At 41.1% G+C, this 22163-nt stretch overlaps 1 protein-coding gene across 2 annotated transcripts in view; it reads left to right on the forward strand.

Annotated features, from left to right (window-relative positions):
• CADPS (calcium dependent secretion activator) overlaps positions 1-22163 on the forward strand; it is a 478794-nt gene that overhangs the window by 313257 nt on the left and 143374 nt on the right. For both annotated transcript variants that reach the window (XM_032650169.1, XM_032650170.1), the window contains 3 exons: positions 2916-3128; positions 16701-16837; positions 20514-20701. In XM_032650169.1, the coding sequence (XP_032506060.1) occupies positions 2916-3128; positions 16701-16837; positions 20514-20701 (538 nt within the window). The remainder of the gene's footprint in view (positions 1-2915; positions 3129-16700; positions 16838-20513; positions 20702-22163) is intronic.

A 22163-nucleotide genomic window follows, 5' to 3' on the forward strand; every position in this document is an offset into this window, starting at 1 on the left:
CATGAGACTAGACTACAGGAGCTCTACTGACCCCACTCTTCCTTTTAGCTCCTTGGTACCCACTTTTCAGGGGTTAAAGCATCCCTCAAGGCTCTTCTTCCTCTCTCACCCTGCAGAATTTTCCTTCTTATGGTTGTATCCATTCATTTCATCAGGTTTTCCCAGCTTGCTAACTGTACATCATCCTATCCAAATCACACATTTTAAAACTCTCTGTAAGAAATGAACCAAAATATTCCTTCATAATCATAACCACCATAATGGTGCACCACTAGACCCTTCATATAAAGATGATGCTATTTATTGTTCTAGAATCCCTGGCAATTCTAAGTGCAAAACTACCAACACGTACCCACTCTTGTGGAATAGACATTAGAATTAACGTTGTCACCAGAAATCTTTTCCAATGCAAATGTCATACAGGTTAGTGACTGGGCCTTGTTGGAAATTTAGGGATGCTAATCACTCTGTTTACCCCCCTTTCATCTTTAAACTGATAACTGGTGGGGGTGGGGAGGGGAGGGGAGGGGAGGGGAGGGGAGGAATGATGAGGAGCCTGATGAAGATATGAAGCTTTATTTATGGACAGACAGTCCCAGTAACCACAAAATACAGGCTTTTGGAATATGTTGACAGAAACAATGTCTCTCTGGCCTGAGACCAAAGAGAGGCTTCTGCCTACTTCTCTCTAAATTTTAACCTTGAGAACTGCCTGTGGGACAAAAATGGGTCTGTAGAGCCTTCATTCATCCAACTTGTATTTGTTGAGTACCTACTCTATGCCATGCACCGTTCTGGGTACCAGAGATGCAGCAGTGAACAAAAGAGACAAAAACTCCCTGTCTTTAGGAAGTAAATTATATAATTTGTTAGAGGTGGTAAGAGCTATGGAGAAAAATAATACAAGAGAAGAGAGGTAGAAGTCAGGGAAGGCCTGAACAAGCACGTGACATCTGAGCAAAGACACAAAGGAGGTGAGGTTGTGACTCATGCATATATCTGGAGGAAGAGTTCCACGCACAGGCAATATCACGTGCAAAGGTCCTGAGGTGAGAACACACCTGGAGTGTTCAAGGAGCCGCAAGAGGCCAGCATGGCCATCGTGACTTGGGTGCATACAGGGGCACGTGAGAGAGAGAGTAGTAGGAGAGGATGGTAGAAGTAGTGAAGGGTCAATTCATGTGGGGCCTTGCAGGCCCTGTCAGAACCTAGACTCTTCCTCTGAGTGAAATGCAGAGGTAGGTTTTGAGCAGAGGGGTGGCATGACCTGACTCTTATGCTAAACCGATTACTCTCACCCCCATCTGGAGAATCAAGTATAGAGAGTGAAGATGGAGGCAGATGGATCAGATAGGAGGCTATTGAAATAATCTAGGTGAGAGATGAGCGTGGCTGAGTTCAGGCTGGCGGCATTGGAGAAGGCAGAATGGGTCAAATTCTGTTCTGACGTCCTGAAAGGAAAGCCTTCAGAATTTCATTGGAATGGGCAGTGAGAGAAAATCAGGAGTCAGAAAGGACCCCAAGCTTGTGGACTTGAGCACCCAGAAGGATGAGGTCAGCTTTACTGTGATGGAGAGGAGGTTTGGGGAAAACACCAGGAGTTCAGTGTTGGATGTGATAAATTTGGGGTCTCTCTCAAATATCCACGTGGAGAAGTCAAGAAACCCACTGGATGTTCAGGTCCGCTGTTCAAGGGAGGTGTCCAGTGTAGAGCTAGAAATGTAGAGACCGTGAGCATATCCATGGTATTTGACACGATGGCCATCACGATGGGGGATTGGGTGTAGATGAAGAAAAGAAGAGGTCCAAGGACAGAAGACCAGGATGCTCCCATGTTTAAAGGTCAGGAGGAGGAGTGAGAGGAGGAGGAACCAGCAAACAAAACTGAAAGCAGCAGCAAGGGAAGGAGGAAGAAAATCAGATGACCTGGAGCCAAGTGAAGGAAACCTTTCAAAGAGAATGGAATGAGTTGATGGATGGAACAAAATGAAGCCTTTGAGTTCAGCATCGGACTCAGCATCGGGGAAGTAATTGGTGACCTTGACAAGTTTCACTGGGGCAGCAGCCCGATCAGAAGGGCTTTAGGGCTTTAAGAGGAGAGAGACCCTGGCTACTTGAAGTGTGGTCCGCCAACCGGCACCATCAGCATCATCTGGGAGCTTGAGTAGAAATGCAGGATCTCAGGTTCTAGCCCCACTTACTGAATCAGAAGGTACATTTTAACAAGATGCCCAGAGAATTCACATGTGCACCAAAATTTGAGAAGCCCTGGTAGAGATCCACTTACATTGTAAAGAGAAGGACAATAGGGCAGTAGCTCAAGGGAGAAGTGGGGGTCAAGAGATATTTTTGTTGTTTGCTTTGTTTGTATTTAAAGATGAGAGAGGGCTTCCCTGGTGGCGCAGTGGTTGAGAGTCCGCCTGCCGATGCAGGGGACGCAGGTTCGTGCCCCGGTCCGGGAGGATCCCACATGCCGCGGAGCGGCTGGGCCCGTGAGCCATGGCCGCTGAGCCTGTGCATCCGGAGCCTGTGCTCCGCAAAGGGAGAGGCCACAACAGTGAGAGGCCCGCGTACTGCAAAAAAAAAAAAAAAAAAAAAAAAAAAAAAAAGATGAGAGAAATAATAGTGTTATTTATAGACAGATGTTTACCCGTCCATTAGGCAGCTCAATTGACAACTCTGTCTCCAACCAAACAAAGATGGCGGGAGACAAGAGCTGGGCTCAAAATGCCTCTTGGACACCATGGCCCCACCTTGTGGCCAAGTGGGTATCAGATTTCCCATCCTACAGTCAGATAAATGGCTCCTCCCTTCTGCAGCCCAAGAAAAAGCACAGAAACTGCCTCTCTCAGAACTTAGTCCTGCCAAGAACATTGCAGCTCAACTTAGCAGTTTTTTTTTCCCTTTTAACCCAGGTTTGGAGGGTGGCCGAGCCTTCTTCAATGCAGTCAAAGAAGGAGACACCGTGATATTTGCAAGTGATGATGAGCAAGATCGCATTCTCTGGGTCCAAGCCATGTACCGGGCTACCGGTCAGTCACACAAGCCTGTGCCCCCAACCCAAGTCCAGAAACTCAACGCCAAGGGAGGGAACGTGCCTCAGCTGGACGCCCCCATCTCCCAATTTTGTAAGTAAATATGCCATTTGTTAAAAATAGCTCTGTAGAGTAAAGTCAATCTTTCAAAGTTGAGTTAGAAAATCTAGTTGCTTTAACATTAAGGATTCACAAAATCATGTTTGCTGAAAAGAAAAAATAGTGACTTCAGAGGGGGAAAGTTGGGACAAAAATGTTAGATGAAAGTAATTTTAAAGTGCAATACTTGACATTTCCCCCTAAGGACTAAACAAAGAAAATATATTTTAGGTGGATTTTTATCTCTCTGTTTTGGTGAGAGTTTAGAATTCACAGCCAAACATGTATTTGTTTGAGTCCTTCAAATATGGTAGATTATGTATGTCCTTGCCTCATTTCTTCCTATTAAAAGTAATTGTAAAATAGGGCTTGATTTGAAATAAATTTAAATCTGCAACTTAGAACCATTTAAAAATAAATGATGACATTATCACATGCAGTGGAAAAAAAAAAAAAAAAAAAAAAACACGGTACCCATTCTGAGCTAAAATACCAGAACCCAAAAATGAAACTTCCTCCTTAAACAGCCCCAGTTCATATTCCAGTCTCTTCCCCTCTTACCTCAGCATCTGCTTTAATTTCTTGCCCCTTTGCCATGCCTTCTTGCTACCTACGTTGGTTTTTATCTTGCAACACTTCAGACACACAGGGTCAGATGAAAGACAGCATACGCTTGGAGATGCTTATTGAAACAAAGAAAATGGAAGCACTGAAAACATAAGGCACCAAATTAAATAATTCATTTTTTACAAAACATGAACCCTAAATAGAGATGTTACGGTTCTGAATAACAGGTCAATTAGGAATAGCTCGGGTACAAGTCATTTTTAGCAAAAATCATGGTGAATCCTGACTTTAGCATGGAACCCACTGATTCAGTGTAGTTCACTGAGCAACTGTCTAGATGACAAGACATTGATGAGGAAGACAGGTGAGATCCCTGCTCTCAGGATACCTACAGCCCAGTGGGGAAGTCTAGACAGTAAGCAAGTAAAAAAATGAGTAAGATAGTTTCAGAAATTGAGAAATACCATAAAGAATGTCATGCAGTGGTGACTGAGTGGGGAGAGGGAATATAAGTCAGATGATCTGAGCTTCAGCCCAAATGATAGGGAGTCAGCCCTACAAATATCTGCAGACAGAGAATTACGGCAAAAGGGAAAGCAAGTGTGAAGGCCCCTCGTCAGAAATTTGACCTTGAACACAGTGCTTTCACACTGTCTCTCCTCTGTTGCTCTTAAAATACGGATCGAGGGCTTCCCTGATGGCACAGTGGTTAAGAATCCACCTGCCAATGCAAGGGACACGGGTTCAAGCCCTGGTCCGGGAAGATCCCACATGCCACGGAGCAGCTAAGCCCGTGTGCCACAACTGCTGAGCCTGCGCTCTAGAGCCCGCGAGCCACAACTGCTGAGCCCACGTGCCACAACTACTGAAGCCTGTGCGCCCAGAGCCCATGCTTCACAGCAAGAGAAGCCACTGCATTGAGAAGCCTGTGCACCACAACCAAGAGTAGCCTCCACTCGCTGCAACTAGAGAAAGCCCACGCGCATCAATGAAGACCCAACGCAGCCAAAAATAAATAAATTAAATAATTTTTTAAAAATATGGATCGAATAATTTTGTAGCTACAGCAACTAAATAGAGAATAGTCTCTTTTCAATGAATTCCACTGCCATGTCTGTTTTTATCTAACAAGACTATGTTCTTAGACCTTGTAACACCTTCACTGATGGGGAAAAACTCTTTTTGGATGACAAATACTATCCATCAGGTGGTCCCAGGGATTCCTGTCCAGTACTAATGGATTTTTTTTTTTTTTTTTTTTTTTTTTTTTTTTTTTTGTGCCGTACGCGGGCACCTCACTGTTGTGGCCTTTTCCGTTGCGGAGCACAGGCTCCGGACGCGCAGGCTCAGCAGCCATGGCTCACGGGCCCAGCCGCTCCGCGGCATGTGGGATCTTCCCGGACCGGGGCACGAACCCGTGTCCCCTGCATCGGCAGGCAGACTCTCAACCACTGTGCCACCAGGGAAGCCTCTGATGGCTTTTTAAAGGAAGATGCGTTCCCTGTGGGACCTTGTAAATAATCACACAATCATGTGGGTTTCCACAAAGAAAACCCTGAAAGAATAAGGAATAAGTTAAGGAGGGACTCAGGGGAAGAGGGACAGCCCTTCTGACCATGACCACCACCAAGTGTCCTACTCTCTTTTTTCTCTAACATTTGTGGCATTTAAGTTTGAGAGCAAAGAGAGAGAAGGAAGCATCTCTTTTTAAATGGTTTAGTCACTAGTTGAAATAAAAGCATCCCCAATCTTTACTGAATTAAAATAATTCCTCTGTAATGGAATCCCTTCTTTCACCTTGCCTGACAGTCTCCTTTTAAATAAATTGCGAAACAACACATCCCATTATATTCCTCTGAGATGGAATTAACTGTGTATCAGGAAAAAATTCCTAACTATAACCACCATCTAAATCAAGCTCATAAAACATGTGTCACAGGTGATATTTGGAAAATCCTGGTTTCATTTCCAAATAATCTCTACTTCTTCTGAAGTCATTTCACCTTACATTCAGTGTCTTTGTTCTATCATCTGCCAAGATTAAGAAATTACTACCTGGTTCGTGATTAGCCCCCTTTTTTTCTCTCTAGTGTAGGAAAGAGGATGGACATTCAGGGGTAAAATTAAATGGAGACCAGACACTGATTTTAAAAAGGAGCTTAGTAATGGAGGCTCTTGAAAAGGGAATGGATGTCCCTTCATGGAAATACACAAGGGCTCTCGACTTACATTTCCCTCCGTGGGTAGGATCCATTTAGCTGTGCAATTAGAATCTAGTCAAAAAAAAAAAAAAAAGAATCTAGTCATTAGGCAATCAGCTACAAGATTCAGCTGAGTACATGCAAGCCTGAGGTATGTCACTATTCTAGTCGACAGAGGGAACTTTTATTAAATGGAGCCTCCAGAGAAAAATTCTAAGGGTTCGAATTTGTGAGGTGGGGTAAGTAATGTCATTCCTAGAGAGCATGTGAGGTAGGCTGAGAGATGAGTGAGAAGGTCAGGTAATTCATGCATCTGGGATTTATCAGTACCTGGTGGCAGAACCACCCTGTTCCTTATTGTTCCCTTAATCACTGCCCAGGAATGGAGGTTCTCTAGAGAGTATGAGGACTATCTTCCTTCTTACCAGCTTCTGTAAGAAGGAAGCCACCACTTTCAGCCATGCAGATTGTGCCCTGCAGGAGACACTTCTCCCATAGACAGAAATGCGAATGGTGCCTCCTGAGTTGTGCAGTGCCCATTCTGCACAGCTGTACACCATGACCCTGCAGTCAATGACAATCTTTACTCGGAGCTTCAACCCACTAGTGTTAAACCTAATAATCCCATAGTTCCTTTACTACCCCTGAGACAGAGCCTCAACTGCTCCAGATTCTATCTAATGCTAGTTTAGGCACTTAATAAAAACTGCAGCCAGAGTACCCGAAAGTGAGGCTGTGTTCCCATACTTTAGAAACCAGCATCGGAATCCGGTCAGGGTTTAACCAAACCAACCTTCTGTATCTGATCGTTTACAGTTAGGGGTATTTAAAACCCATGAGAAAGATTCAAACAGGAGCCAAGAATTTCACATTGTGTGGTAATGCACTGAGTAGTTGTGCAAAACAACGAGAAATGGCTGGGGGTAGGGGATAGATCATAATTTTTAGTGGAGTCTGCCACAGAATCGTGGTTACATAACAGTTACTCCAAAGCTGCATTTAAACTGGTAAATTCAAACCCTCACTGTTAAATAGATCAGGCTTTATATTAAGTCAGTCAGACTTACGATGTTTATTCAGACTTAACGTAACCAACTCATCCAGATTTGCCCAAGTCTTGCCTGGTTTTAGCCATTAAAGTCCTCTGTCCCAGAAGCCCTTTAGTCCTGAGCAAACTGGGATAGTTTGGTCACCTGGTACTACAAAGTGAGATAACAGAAAAATGAGAAACAATTACAACATAGTAGTAAAGTAGCAAACTTTGATCCTTCACTGACACTTGGTTCTCAGTCTATACCTCGATTTATTTTGTCACATCACAAACGTTAAGTCAATCACAGACCCTCTAACAAAGGGAGTGAAAACAATCAAGTATTGCATTTTAAAAAGATCTCCCTGACTTCCAAAAGGTAAGGGTCATTGTTAAATACTTAATTCTGTACACATCTCATCAAATCCCTGTTTTTGAATATTTGCTCAAAGTATTTGCTATTCTTGCAAGTGAATGATTTTTAAGGACAACTTTTCTATGAGTTAACTTTGTAATCACTTTGTTAATATTTACATGGCAAAGGGAAGCTACGGAGAAATGGGATAGGTTTTTTGGATAGAGAAAAATAAACACTCCAGTCTTGTCATGTCGCTGTCTGCTCAAGGGAAACTTGAGAATGGAATATTTTACAGTTTGGGATACTTGAGCGTAATTGTGAGTTTATTTGGGTCTTTCTAAATTCAGTTTAACAGACTTCTGGGTGCAGATTTTATTTTTTTTCAATTTCGAAAGCTTGATTTCAAACTGAAAAGACACGTCTAAGAGTGGAGTGGAGTATTTGTATGGAATCGGAAAAACTGAAAGAAAAATAGATCCTGCTATTCATTAGTCTGTATGTGACTCTACAATGACTTTGGGAGGGCTCCACCAAACTTGTAAACCTTTTTGTTCTTTTGTGGTTTTTTTGATGTGTGTTGCTGTTGATTTAATTTCTCTCTCTCTCTCTCTCTCTTTTTTTTTTTTTTTTTTTTTTTTTGGTTAAAACTTGAAAAAATTAAGTCAGTGCCTAGCTATACAACTTTTTAAAACAAATACTTGCAATTTTCCAGTGTTTTAAGGCCAATGTTGCTTACCTTGGAAATGACGTCCAAATCACTGAGTTGAGTGTTGCCACGATTTATTCTGCCAAGTGGCCTCTCATTGAAACACCCGATCCCTGTGCAATGTGTTAGAGGAACAGTGGAAAATCAGTACCTCCGTTCTCAAGAGTGCAGGGGGAGGGGGTATTTTAAGCTTTGCTCTTTGGTCAATGATTGATATATCACTTGCAATGAGTCTCATACTGATGTCTGTTTCTCAACTGATAAGTGTTAATCACATCATAGATCCCTGAAGTTGGATGTCTTTGAGAATGGTTCTAATTTTGCTACCACCTGAAGAGTCTTCAACAGTTAGGGGGATCTTGGTTACTGTTGGTGTGGGGGGGGTTGACTTTGGTTTTTCGTTTTGTTTCATTTAAGTTTTCTTGTTCAATCTTTGCTCAAACCCAAGAACTTTAGCTGCTAGGTTAGAACTCCTGTCTGCTTTCCTGAGCCTTGTTGCTAGTCTTTATGTTATTCTGGTTTGTTCCTTCTTACCCTGCTAACTTCTAGCTGGACTGAAGGGTAAGTGTTCCCCTATAGCTAGCACAGCTCAGATAATCAGACTAGATTATCTGACACCTGCAATGTGCTTCCTCCCTCTCCTCTGAAATCTTCCTCATGTCTAGACTTTGTAGTAAAACTTTTCATGTTATTTTCCTGACCGTAGGTCTGAAATGTCAGCTTCATACTGAAACTAGGATGCATGTGATGTGTGCATAATTGCCTCCTCTCCTTGGCTTTCATATTGGCATCAAATGATCCTCTGAGTAAAGCCAACCATGAACATATCCTAATTTTTTTTATTCCAAGAATATTAATGAACGTCACAACAAAATGGCAAATAATGCCTTTGTTTTGTGGAATTCACAGCTACCTGACTGCTTAATGCCTGAAAACAGATCATTTTGCACCCTGATGATGTGTTGCTATTGTTTTTCCTTTCCCATTCCAAAGGTTAGAATGGTCAGCGAACCAATGGTGTGGTAACCACGGGTACCTTAACGAATAGAAGGGGGGTGGGGTAGGAAACCCAAAGATGTTAACTGAGCAAGATTCCAAGAAATTGCAGAACACAATAAAGTAAATTCATTACTTGAACACGAAAGAATTCATTCTACCTGGCTTGAGGGTGTGCTCTAAGACCCAAGAGAGGATTAATTTTGAAAAGAGACATGTAATACATGCAACTAGCACGCACAAAAACAGGACATTAAGGACCCAATTGAATTCATGTAGCTTATTCACAGAAGCTTCAGATTCACAATCTCACAATGTCATGGAGGGTTTTGACCTCTGGTCTCAAATATCTCTCTGCTGCTCTCCCAAGAACAATGACAACAATAACTTTTAGGACATCATTTGTATTTGTATTCATTTTTCTAAAAATACACCTGTAAGAGAAAAAAAGAAACTTTAAAACAGAAAAACATCGTTCTCTTCACTATTTGAGTTATTAATAAAAGAGAGTACACAGTTCCTTTGTTCATAGAGGAAAAAGCTGTCCACCAAAAATGTGTTGAGGGAAAGCTAGACCTTAGAGGGAGCTAGAAAAATTGGTCAAGAGAGCAGGCAAATATGTACTTGAGTATTTTGAATGGGAACTTAGAAGTTGTAGGTCACATCATTTCTCCTGACCATTTAATAATAGTCCTTTCTTCTTTTCGTTTTTTTCTTTAATTTGCTTTCTATCCCTCCTTTCTTTCTTTTTTCTTTTCTTTTGCATAAATATACCCCTGGCTAGCAGACAGATTTTTTTTTTTTTTTTTTTTTACCACTTCAAGCAGATAATTTAACTTTCCTTTCCTTTCCATGTCCGATGAGGCATTTTTAAAAGCTTACCATAGAATGTGAACTTTGTGGGCTTTTAGGATTTTGCTATACTTTTTTTAAAGATTAAAAGAAACGATGGATGAATAGATGAGTGAATGAATTTTGTTCTAGTGAATTTACCTGTATTTGCACAACAAAGCATTGCTATCCTGGTAGACTCCCAAATAGTCGTTTGCCTCAATTCCTTCGATAGTTTTGTCTCAGATTTTTGCTGCATCTTCTTGTACTGTCAACTTGCAGTTGCTACATTGCAGGAATGCAACATCAGAGAATGAATTCAATATTAATTTGCGTGACCCCAGACCACACTGTGTATCACTTTCCTTCTCACTCTAAAGTAAATGACTTTTTAAAAGGATAGTCTCTCACAATCAGGGCCAAAATTTTCCAAATACCATGTTAGGATGTCAACAGATCATCTTAAATGAAGGGTCACTTCATCGTTAACCGCTTCAAACACATTTAACATACTCTTCACTAATCAGCTGAGTATTTTCATGACCTATAGTGATTTATAGGAAGATACATTATTAATTAGTCAACTATAGAAAATTTGTGTTTGCTCTTATCGCAGGGACATAAAAATATTATCAAGTACTGTGTAAATTAATTGAAAATGTAGTAACTACAGCAGGGAAAATTACAAATCATTTATTGGTTTTGAGATCATTGACGAAAAATTCTGTTATGATTTTTACTCAAAGCGTTTGTCTTATGAAGAATTATAAAAATGAACATTGAAATAAATACCACATGTTTATCCCCTTGGGTGTATTGCCAGAGATTTCTGCAAAATGCAGTGTGGACCTTGATAGCTTCGGAAGAAGCCATCCTCTCTTGGCCATGAAAGTTAGCTCGATCGAGTCAAAGGGACCATGAAGGAATTAAGTTGTTTCTCACGGGCAGCAGGCAGGGGAGGACCAGTCTTTTGCTTGCTGTGCAGAGCTCAGGCAGGGCACAACATCCCCTGGTCACTTGATCATGCCAAGAAAAACTCTTCTAGAAAAATCCGTAAACAGTCAGCTGCCATCAATCATTGTCGTTTCTTTATTTCATGTCTTCTGATGAGGTTGACTACTGTCATTGTTCGTTATTGTCCAAACCATACATTCACCCTTGTACTGTCAAGCAGATATGACAAGCACACATTTTCCACATAGGAAGGATACAAAGTCACCTTTTGATTTGCAGTTCGAGTTCACAGTGACTTTATAGTTCCATGAGCTATTCTCTTGCCTCTAGCATCCATCAGGAATAACAACAGCCATAACTGTGCTCTGAATTTCAGTGATAAAGCAGCTACCCCTAGTTTATTATGAAAGGGATTCATTAGAGGAAGGAGCCTCCCTCAGACAATTTGTTAACAACACAATCATAGTTATTTTCAACAGCAGAATTTTTTCCCTAGCCTATAAAAAGTTCTAACAGGTAATACTACAAAATAAAAAGATTTGACCTTTTGTATTCATTCCCCGAGCTGTTGGGATAATAGAAAAATCTCAACAAAATGAAAATTGGAAAGCTATATTATCCCCCTCCCACCCAAGAAAATTCCATTTGGTAGACCTTATTGCAAAGCTATCTAAATTTCTTTCTATCGGAAAAAAGATCTCACAAATATGCTTGCTATTAAGGCGAGATCGTGAAAAAATATGATATATTCTTTCCCATTGTGAAGGAGAAAAAGAAAAAGGATATCAAACATGAAATGAACCCAAACATCACAGACAAAATAAACGATAGGATGGTCAATTAGGAACATCACTTGAAATTTAAGTAGATTAAATGAGAGTATAAAACCCACATAATCGTATCACTTTAGGAACCATTGTTTTCCCAACATTCCTTAAATGCCAAACCAAAATTGTTTCTGAGCAAACTTGGGGTAAAAATTTTAATTAGTTTCCTCTTGAAAGCATACTTGCCTTCCCTAAGTTTGCATGTCCATCAGCCCGCTTCTGTGTCGTGGATACCCATTGATAGTTCTTTTAAGTTTATAAATGTAGTTTAGGTACCAATATCAGCTTTATTCATCTAAGTTTAGTCTGAAGTCAGTCTCCTATGCCCATGCTGTAAAGGACTCCAAAATCTTTATGCAATTACAGCCCAGAAGTGAAACAAGAAGCATTGTTTGGAAGATGTGTTGAATTATGCCCTAGCTCCAGAGCCTATGAAATTACATAGCCCATTTTCAATACATTTGAAGCCCTTACAAACTAAGCAGGACTGAGCAACTATTCAGCCAGGTCTGAAAAAGGTAAAGATTGAAGTAAATTCTTAAAATGCAGTCGATCCTTGATTTCTTAAATAATAAAAAAAAAAAGTACGTATATTAATGAAAAAGAGCATTGGTATGTGTCTCCCAAAGCAAGAGATAATCCAAACATCATTAGAGTTTTAAGCTTCTACTTTACCCTCCTAATTCTATTTCGCTCAGCCTAGTATTTAAATTCATTTGCATTCCCTTGACACATGCCAAACATTGGCAAGGGAATTGATCCCAGGGTGTCCTGAATCCAGGAATTGACTTTCTCATCCTTTTGCTCTGGGCTGTTTTCCCCTTGCTAATGTCAACATTGGAGTTTTCTTTTTCTCTCATCAACCAATTCCAATTGTTTGCACAGGGCAAAATGCGATTGCAAGGAGGATTTAGTTTTTAATGTTCAGCACTGTAGAAGAACAGACTGGGACCGTGCAAGGATGACTAGGTGGTGTTGCTTGAGAAGCACCCACAAGTTCTTTGAAACAGAATTTGGAACAGCTGGACCACTGCAGTGTTTTATTTTAAAATAGATAACATATGTAATGCATATGGTCCTAGACATGTATGGAGACACAGGCAGACAATCTGAATGGTATCCAAAGACACCTGCACCTAGAATTCTGTTTCCTTTTATAAGATTTTTTTCCCCCTAAGAACACATGTTCCCACTTTGGGATTTGCAAGATGCCATCTGAATCCCCATGTGTGTGACTCCTTTAATAAAGTCGATGGGAAGTTTCCTGGGATGCAAATGTCAGAGTAAGTCAGTTAATAAACACCTTCTAAGGACCTGGCTCCTCTGGTAGCTGCCAGGGGAAGTAACAGATCAGAAACTTACCCCTCAAGGAACATTTCATCTACCAGGGGATTTAAGTGTGTGTTCTGACCATGGAGAAATTGGAACATCACCCAGCAAAAACAGAGACAGAGAGTAGGAGCTGGTTATACAGGGGCAGAGGAGAAGCATAAAGCAGAGAGCTTGGAAAGGACTCCCAGCTTCCTAGAAACAATATGGTTTAAGAAGCAGCCTATAACTAACAATATAGGTTAATAGCGATCAATGTAGTGAAAGCCTCGGTCTCTAAGAATATTAAACAAACTGGCTTTGGGGGCACTAAGAAGCCTGCCCGTTCACTCATGGCTAAGGTTTTTGAGCACTTAGTATACACCAGGCATGTAGGTGCTTTACAAGTTCTGCTTATCAGATCCTGTCAACAGTCCTCTCTGAGGGTAGACTCAGACACCATTCTCAACTTACAAATGAGGAAAACGAGACTCAGAAACACTAATCAACTTCCTCGCGTTGCATACCCTGTAACGGCAGAGCTGGCCTCAAATTCAGGCTTCGTGACCCTCTAAGCCCACCCACTTAATCACCTGCTCTCCTAGCTCAGATAAACTATGCCTGTGGAATTTAGTGTATCAACATTTCCTAAAATCAAGAAATAGAAAATACTTGTTTCGAGAGCACGTTTATTTATCTCAGTGAGATAAATTCATTATTTTAACGCATACGTTTCGAGTGCCTGCTGTGTACCAGGTACTGTTCTAGGTTCTGTGGGAACACAGCAGAGAACAAAAATTTCAAAATCCCTGCTTGGAGGGAGCATCAAAATCACACCCCTTCCTTGGACACCTTAAAAAAGCATTCCTGGCCTACTGCTCCTCTTATTTATTTATTTATTTTTTTTCCGTCTGAATGTAATAAGCTCAATGAAACTCTCAGAAATTTCATGGGAGCCAGCCACCGTGTTAAGCACTCTTGAGTCGTTGGAACCATTAAGATAATGAGCCTGATTCTGAGTAAATGATGATTTTGTGTAAGCAGAATCCAAGGGCTGCTCGTTTTACTTGCTGGAAATTCCCACTGCATTAAGCTCCATCCCATGGAAGGTGTAAAGGGACCTTAAGAATGATGAAATGACAGCGGCAGCAGAAAGGGCACTAAAAGTTCGGCGCATTTGACACACGAGGAAACTGAGACTCAGACAGATCAACACTTCAGCCAGTATCCCACACCTATTTAAAAGCGGAGCTCCCAGGAGCACCCAGACCTCCTTAAATCAGTCCCAGGCTCAGTCACCCCCATGTGAACTGACAGAGAGGAAAGAAGGAAGAAGGGAAAAAGGAATTTTTATGTTGATAGGGTTACTTTCGGAAAAGGAAAACAGGCGGATTTTAAGCATATTTTAAAACCTGCTTTAAAATGTAAGTAAAAATGAAAGTTGTTCTTTAGATGGAGTCTAAGCCAAGAATTAGCGTGATGATGGATGGGGGAGGCGGGAGGGGGTAGGTCTGTATCCAGGTCTCCACGGAGGAGGCAAGCTCTCTTTCCAGATCCATTTCCTGAGTGGGCAGCCATGCAAAATAGTTCATCACAGAGTTTTCAAGAGGTTCAGCAAATAGAGGAAGAGACTTCAGACGTGGGGCGTATTTTTAACAGCTACAAAAGAGCCCCCTTCTCTCTGGCTAAATGACTGTTTGCACCATCATAATTGAAGAGCACTAAAATAGCAGAGGCAAACTGGCCAAGTAAAGGGCCCGACCGATTTGTCAGCCTGCAGCCTCTTCTGAGAAACCTGAGAGCAAGAAGCTGATGCTAGCCAAATTGCCTCATCTATCTGCTAGAATTGGGAGGCACGGAGTGAGTGAGGCTTTTTATGAGCAATGGGTGTACCCCACTGTTCGTTTCTCCGGGGAGTGACGGGATGGGGGCGAGAGGGCAGAATTGTCCTAAGGGACGGAGCAGTATCACCTGGATTACAGGAGTGCCATCCTGCAGGGGGACAACTAAAGTTGGAGCAGGTTTAAGGCACTTGCTTTGAGCCAGACACACACACACACACACACACACACACACACATCCTAGAAGCAGCTAGCTTTCTCCCCTGTACCAACTTCCTGGCCACCTCTCTTTCTAGCCATCCTGAGTCAAAGGAGAAATACAGCTTGGAGACCAAATTACCAAACAAAAGAATCCTCCTAGATAAAGCACCTAAACTCAAATTGAAAGCACTTTCCTGAAGACAAATCTGAGGCAATTAACCCAGCAAAGAGGATTCTTTCAGATTCTCTACTATAATTCCTGCTCATGTGATATCCCTTCCAGAATTTTGTGTTTTATCCTATTAGTAGAGCGATTTGGCTATTAAAACAGACATTCTTCAACTTGCCTTCTGGTAACCGTTGCTTCTGTGTGTCTTGGGCATAAACAACACATCCTGTTCAAACACTGACCACTTGCTGCTTCTGTGAAAGGTGACTGAAGATTTAAAACCCAACAAAAAGAGGGCATACATCTGACATACCATGCGTTTAGGTTGGAAGGATACACAAAATTAATAACGTGAGGAGAAATCATCATCGTAATAGCACACTGCAACTATAACCCCCGTTTTCAGCCATCCCCCAAGCAGGGAGGAAAAAAAAACTGCCTGGGATGAAGGCCACTTTCGAAAATATTATTCAAATACCCTCTCAAGTCAGAAATCCGTTTTCCCATGTCCTGACAGCATCACTGGTCCCTGGCAGGTGCCCGTATTCCAGTAGAATGTTGCACGCAAGGGGATGAATAAACTCTTGCTTGATTTAAGATTCTTTTTCTTCACAGCATTTCAGGACAATGAGTAAATATGAGACAGAGTGAGCCGATTCCCTTAATGTCTAGGACCTTCATTCCTTCCTCTTTGGGATTTGCTTGGTCTCACTCGAGTCGGATTCTCTGAGTTATTTTGCCGATTGAATATAGACTATTTTAGTTACACATATTGAGATTAATTAGTTAGCCCTTAGGAGGTTTTGCCTACAGCCTTCACCCTGTAAGGAAAAGTGTGAATACATTGAGACTATTAATTCACAATAAGTGGCAGATCATAGCTCTTGCTGAGTAAATTTGTTTGTCTTTCATAAGCTTCGCTAACTGAGTAAGCACACTATAAGGCAATGTCCTTGGCTATCACAAACTAAATTCCCGTTGAACTTATTCTCCAGGTTTCAATGAAAATCTTTTGTTATTATTTTGTTTTAATTTTGGAGGATGGGGACCCAAACCTTTTGTGCAACCAAATCGGCCACGGGGATTTGGAAGGGGAGGATAAAAATATTGTCACTTTGCTGAAAAATCAGCATAACCCTTTTTTCCAGATAATCCCAATAATTGTAGAGAAATTGCTCTAGATATAACCACTGGAATGGCAGAATCTATTAACCTAAAAGCTAAATAGGCTTTTATAAGCAAAGATCCGATCTGCTTTCAGTGTTTGGTGAAACGCAGGCGAAGTTACGGTCGAGTGCTTAGTTTTTCAAGAACAACATAAATGCACTGGAGTTGTGATCATTTGATAAACATGTTGATGCCAATATATTTTTGCCGAAATGCAATAAGCTCACCAGTAAGTGATGCAAGTTGACAATGGGAGGTATAAAAAGAATATCTTGGGGATGTTGGTGGGAGGTAACGGGGAAACAGCTAGCGTTTGTAATGCCTAGTGAATTCCTGTGTATTTGAAATGTCAAAGAAAATGTGATGTGTTTCTCTAAATTGTGTCTCTCTCTACATGTATAAATGAACAGACGCAGATAGAGCTCAAAAACATGGCATGGATGAATTTATCTCTTCCAACCCCTGTAACTTTGACCACGCTTCCCTCTTTGAGATGGTGCAACGTCTTACTTTGGATCACAGACTTAATGATTCCTATTCTTGCCTGGCAAGTATATTCTTTGGTATACAGCAATTGAAACGTGATAACATTTCAAAAAATAAAATATTTTTCTACCTTTATGTCAGAAGCTCTTTTCTCCGTTGTGGAGCCCCTTTAACAATTATAAATGTGTTCTTGATTTCCTGTGTTGAGATAGTTTTAGTTACCAAAGAAAGAAGACAGAGCGGGAGGAAGTTATCAGTAGAGACGGATCCAATTCCCCAGCCTCCCTATCTGAGCTTCCCCCTTTTCAGCTGCTACATGAGAAATATTCTCAAGAGGGTAATTGAGTTTGGCACCTGCTTATGGAGAACTTGTAAAAATTGCCTCGGTTTCTTAGACATTAAGATTCCCCTCGCACCCCACCCCACATAGTAAGACCCTGTGCTCCTGTCTCAGAAATGAATGGGTCCTTTTTATTTATTTTTTTAAAGATCAAAATGATTTGTAAATCAAGTTCACTTCCCTTTTCATAAGGTAAATGGGCTTGGGTTTGTTTGTTTGAGTGGCTTTCTTCTTTCTACATAGTATTTGAAGCGTTTTTCACCCTTTGGGGGAATTTTCGCGTGGTGCTTTAGACGTTTGGAAGTCCCGCTCTCCAGCAAGAGCATGAACATTTCTTGAGATCCTATTTTAAGCCTAGATTTAAATCCATTTAAGTTTAAGGGACCTCTATTACGTGTTTATTAGATTTATGAAGATAGATTTGAGGTTATACCATCAAATTCAAAAGCCTAAAAGAGACCCAATTTATTTCCTTCTGTAAACCAGAAATTGTTACTTCATTGCTTAAAGATAAAGGCTATTAATCCCACATTATAGATGGGAAAGGTGAGGGGAAAGGATGAAATGGCTTTACACAGAGGAAAAGCCTCATCCCTGACTCCACATACTAAGGTTCATATATCTGTATATTATTAAATTTAACATATTATTGATATTAACATAAATATAATGAAAATCTGGGTTTTTTGTCTAAATGGTATGGCTATACCCTAAATCTGTCCTAATTTTTTTGTTTTAAATTCCTTTTCTTGTTTTGTGCCAGGATCCAAAATATTTAAAATGGTAGATAAAGTAGTCTAAAAAACAGAAGCGGGATTATGTGGAATAATTTATTAATCTTCGTCTCACAAAAGATTCATCGATTATCTCAGGTTTAGAATCACTTCATCAGAAGTCTGAACTTTGCCAAATTGGAAAGGAATACATCATTTTGACTTAAAAAAAAAAAGAAAAGCTTACCTTGCATTGCAAGGCAGTTTTTCTCAAATGTATTTCCTACGATTATGTAATTATTCGTGTAATTATAAATTGCATTCGTGAAACTTGTAAGAATATGCCTCTGAACTTAAATAATGTCTTTTTATGTACAATTCCTAGTCTCCTGAGGAATTTTTTGAGGAGTCTTACTTTCAAGACTTTTTTCAAATCCTAATTTCTTAAAACGATTTTCTTTTTCACTAAGAAATTCATCACTAAGGAGTGAGTGCCCTCTAGAAAAAATTAAACCAGAAATGAAATTTTGAAGCTCGCTCCCTGTGAATCATATATAGGCCTAAAAATCCAAAATTAATTATGAATATCATAAAACAGTTTCCTTTCCCGTTTGTGTACCTGTATCTATTAATCATCATCCCCAAATTTCAGAAAATAACAGCCATTAAAAAGACCTTATCTCCTGCCTCTATATATTCCATTTTCTCATTATTACAATCTTTTTTTTCAGTTAGTTTTGGAGACCGACCAGCAGGAATACATAAATTTTTCTGTGTCTTCGACTGAGTTCCTAATTGATATTTCTTCAACTCTTTTCAAAGCAGCTATTTTGGCATCTACAAAAGACTTGGTGTCATCTGAGTCGTAGAAAATATATTTTAATCTTTCACAGCAGTGTTGTTTCTAAGATTTAGCATTTGGGGTAGCAGATGGAGTGGCAAAGAAGTTGCCTATAGGGGCAGCCCACTGCCTCGACTACTCTCCCGCCCTCTGCAGTAACTTATCATTTGAAATAGGAAAGATGCCGTCTTTCGTTGGATGCATTGCTGAGCTGCATGTTGTCTATAGAAGTTTCCCCGGATCACTAATACCAGAGGAGAGTGTTGGCAGGGGCCTCCCTCGCTACAATTCCTTGGCCTTTACCTGCCACCTGGTCACTTTCTCCTTTTGCCTTTTCTCTCCCAAGACGGAGCCATATTCAAAAGATGACTCAGAGAAGACCCTCAAAGTAAAATTAAATTTATATTTAAGACAATCCTAAATTCTCTGCTTACAATGTATCACCTCAGTTGGTTTCTTTCTTGCTTCAGAAAGGTACCCAAACTGAAAGAAGTGATTGGATTTCAGGCTTGTTCCAAGGGTGCCTCTGAGTGTCAAGTCGCTTAGCCTGTCTGATCAGCTCCTAAGTGCACGATAGAGGCAGTAGTTTCTACCCCATCATGCCTACCAATCTGCTCTGGATCGGAGATTCCATCCGGGTTCTCTTTCAGAGCAGAGTTTTGTGTGGTCCTGCAGCAAGCAAATACATGATAAGAAGACAAATAACCGCCAGGGAAAGAATAAGGCAAAACGCTCAGCCAGGGCACAGGAAGCTCCTCTCAGTTTAATTGAATCCTGTGTGATTCACAACTTGAAAACTTAGTCATGTTGTTCTCTTTGGAAAGTTCCGTTATTATCTTCATTTTTAAATCTAAAAAACTTCTTTCTTCCAAAGTGAAAGGATTTATGAAGTCCTAGCATGTATGTAGACCAATCCTAGTATTTATTGATGCTCCAGAGTATTAAAAAACAAAAACAAAACAAAAAAAAACACCCAGAAGACTTGGAGTAAGACAGAGCTGGGTGTGCAAGAGGGAGGGGATATGGAGATATATGTATACATATAGCGGATTCACTTCGTTATACAGCAGAAACTAACACAACATTGTAAAGCAATTATACTCCAGTAAAGATGTTAAAAAAAGAAAGTGAAATAAGAATCCAATAGTATCATACTCTACGTACTATTTTACAATAATTTATTGCATTGTGACCATATTTCCATGTTAATAGGTATATTCTGTAATATTAAAAAGAAGAAAGACAGAGCTGGGTTTGAGTCCTGCCTGTTTTGTGTTGTTTGTGAGCTCTTATTTCCATTTCCTCATCTGTGAAATGGAGATAAACCTGCTCTGTCTGCTTCTCAAGGCTGTTACGGGGCTCAACTGAAAGTTCTTTGTCAAGGGTAAGGCACTGCACCAATTTAAGGCATTCATGTTATTATTTCCTCTTATCAGTAACCAAGACTGCCCTACCCACACTCCAACACTCTTTTAAGGTGTACGCTTCAGTGTTAAAGCAGTGGGTGAGCCTCTCTTTCTGGAATCATGCCCTCTGCTAATCCAGATGCCATCACTTACTAGCTGCAGGATGCTGGGGAAACTCTGTGTCCTCCCTTGAGCTCCAATTTCCCGACCATCAAACAGGGATAGCAGCACCTGCCTGATAGGACTGTCATGAGGACTAAACCAGATAGCACACACCGCGTTGGGCACAGTGGCTGGTACTTAATAAGCAATCAGCAAGTGTTAGCTCTGTGGCTATTGTTAACCCCCTTCTCCAGTCATCCCCAACTCTAGCAGCTCTCCCCCAGAAAAACCCAACCTATATTTAAAAGAAAGTCTCTCCTTTATTCTCCAAACAGGGCTGGTTCAGTCCTGGCCAGGTGTTTGTACTAGACGAGTATTGCGCCCGAAATGGAGTCCGAGGGTGTCACCGACATCTCTGTTACCTCAGAGATTTGCTTGAACGGGCAGAAAATGGCGCCATGATTGACCCCACCCTCCTTCACTATAGCTTTGCCTTCTGTGCATCCCACGTCCATGGGAACAGGTAAGCACATGTCCAGAGGTATTCCTTTAAAAATATTTTTTAAGGCACTGGCCATGGTTTATGACTGGTCCTGCTTTTAGGGTCATCTCTAACTCTATCCATCCGCATTCCCTCAGTAGTACAGACCAGTGGGCGTGCGCGCACACACACACACGCACACGCACACACACACACACACATGCACGCACACACCAGCCACACAAACACAAAAAACACACAGGTCTGAATTTCTTCTCCTTTCAAGAGACTTAACAGAAATGGCAAACAGGACTTCTAGAGTGGTCTCTGAAATTAGAACAATCTAGGCTCAAGTCATGACTGCTCCATTTGCTCTCCATGACCCTGGATGGTAATTAAACCCTCTCTGCCACTGTTTTCTCATCTGTAAAACAGGGATGATAGTGTCCTCATGGGGTTGTCAAGAGGATGCAAGTGGATATAAAGGGTTCAGCACAGTGCCTGGGACATGGCAAGGGCTAAATAAGTATTTGCCTTTGTTGTTGCTATCATTCATTCCATAAATATTCAATGATTACTTGTTGAGGGTCAGGTACTCTGCTATACCTTCAGCGTGCACGGTGAGCAAAAACCAGACACCAAATGAGGGCAGAGTTATATAGAGATAGGTTCTCTGAGAAGAAGGAATAAAACTCCATGGCAGCAGTTAATAAAGGAACACAACTCAGATGGGGTGGCAGGATGGCAGGAAGAACCTCCTCGAGGAATCGTTGCTTGGGCTGAGTGCTGAAGTAGGAGTTGAGTGGTTCCAGGCAAAAGGAGCAGCATAAACAAATGCTCTGCATAGGCAAAGCAAGAGCTGAAACAAGCTAGGTGAAGCTGGAAGGCGCAGAAAATCACGACACTTAGAGTTTAACCGCAGAGCTGGGAAGAGCTTCAGAGATCACAGTGTGATCAACCCCCTCAGTTTATAGGTTTTATAGACAAGACCAGAACATCAGTTCCAACTCCATACTAAGTACTTTCCTTCTTTAGACATTGCCCAGCTCCTGGAGGAAAAGTTCCGTGTTCTGAATAACGCAAGGCAGCAAATAATTTAAGAACATTACCATTTGGCCGTGAAGACATGGAATAAGTTTCCACACTGCCACAGCCAGTTTACTATCCCAGTGTATGTAGCCTCACATTACTATAAAGACAAGCCCTACATTACCCCGGACACCTCAACCAATAGCCAGGGAAGGCACACCCAAGGAAAACTAGGTATCTTCAGAAACCCAGCCTGTGATGAACAAGTTGCTGCTCTGCGGAAATTCATACGTGGGAGCATCCAGAGTTGACTGCATTTTCTTTTAAATCAGAACTGTATCAGTCGTCTTCATCTTTGCACGCTCTACAACTCTGAAGTGTCTGTGGGGTTAGTTCTGTGCTCTTCCTCTCTCTAGCACTGGTAGATTTTATGAGATGCAACGTCAACATTCAGAGCTGGATAACAATAGCATTG

This window comes from Phocoena sinus, chromosome 11, assembly GCF_008692025.1.
Source record: "Phocoena sinus isolate mPhoSin1 chromosome 11, mPhoSin1.pri, whole genome shotgun sequence".
NCBI classification, from domain to species: Eukaryota; Metazoa; Chordata; class Mammalia; order Artiodactyla; family Phocoenidae; genus Phocoena; species Phocoena sinus.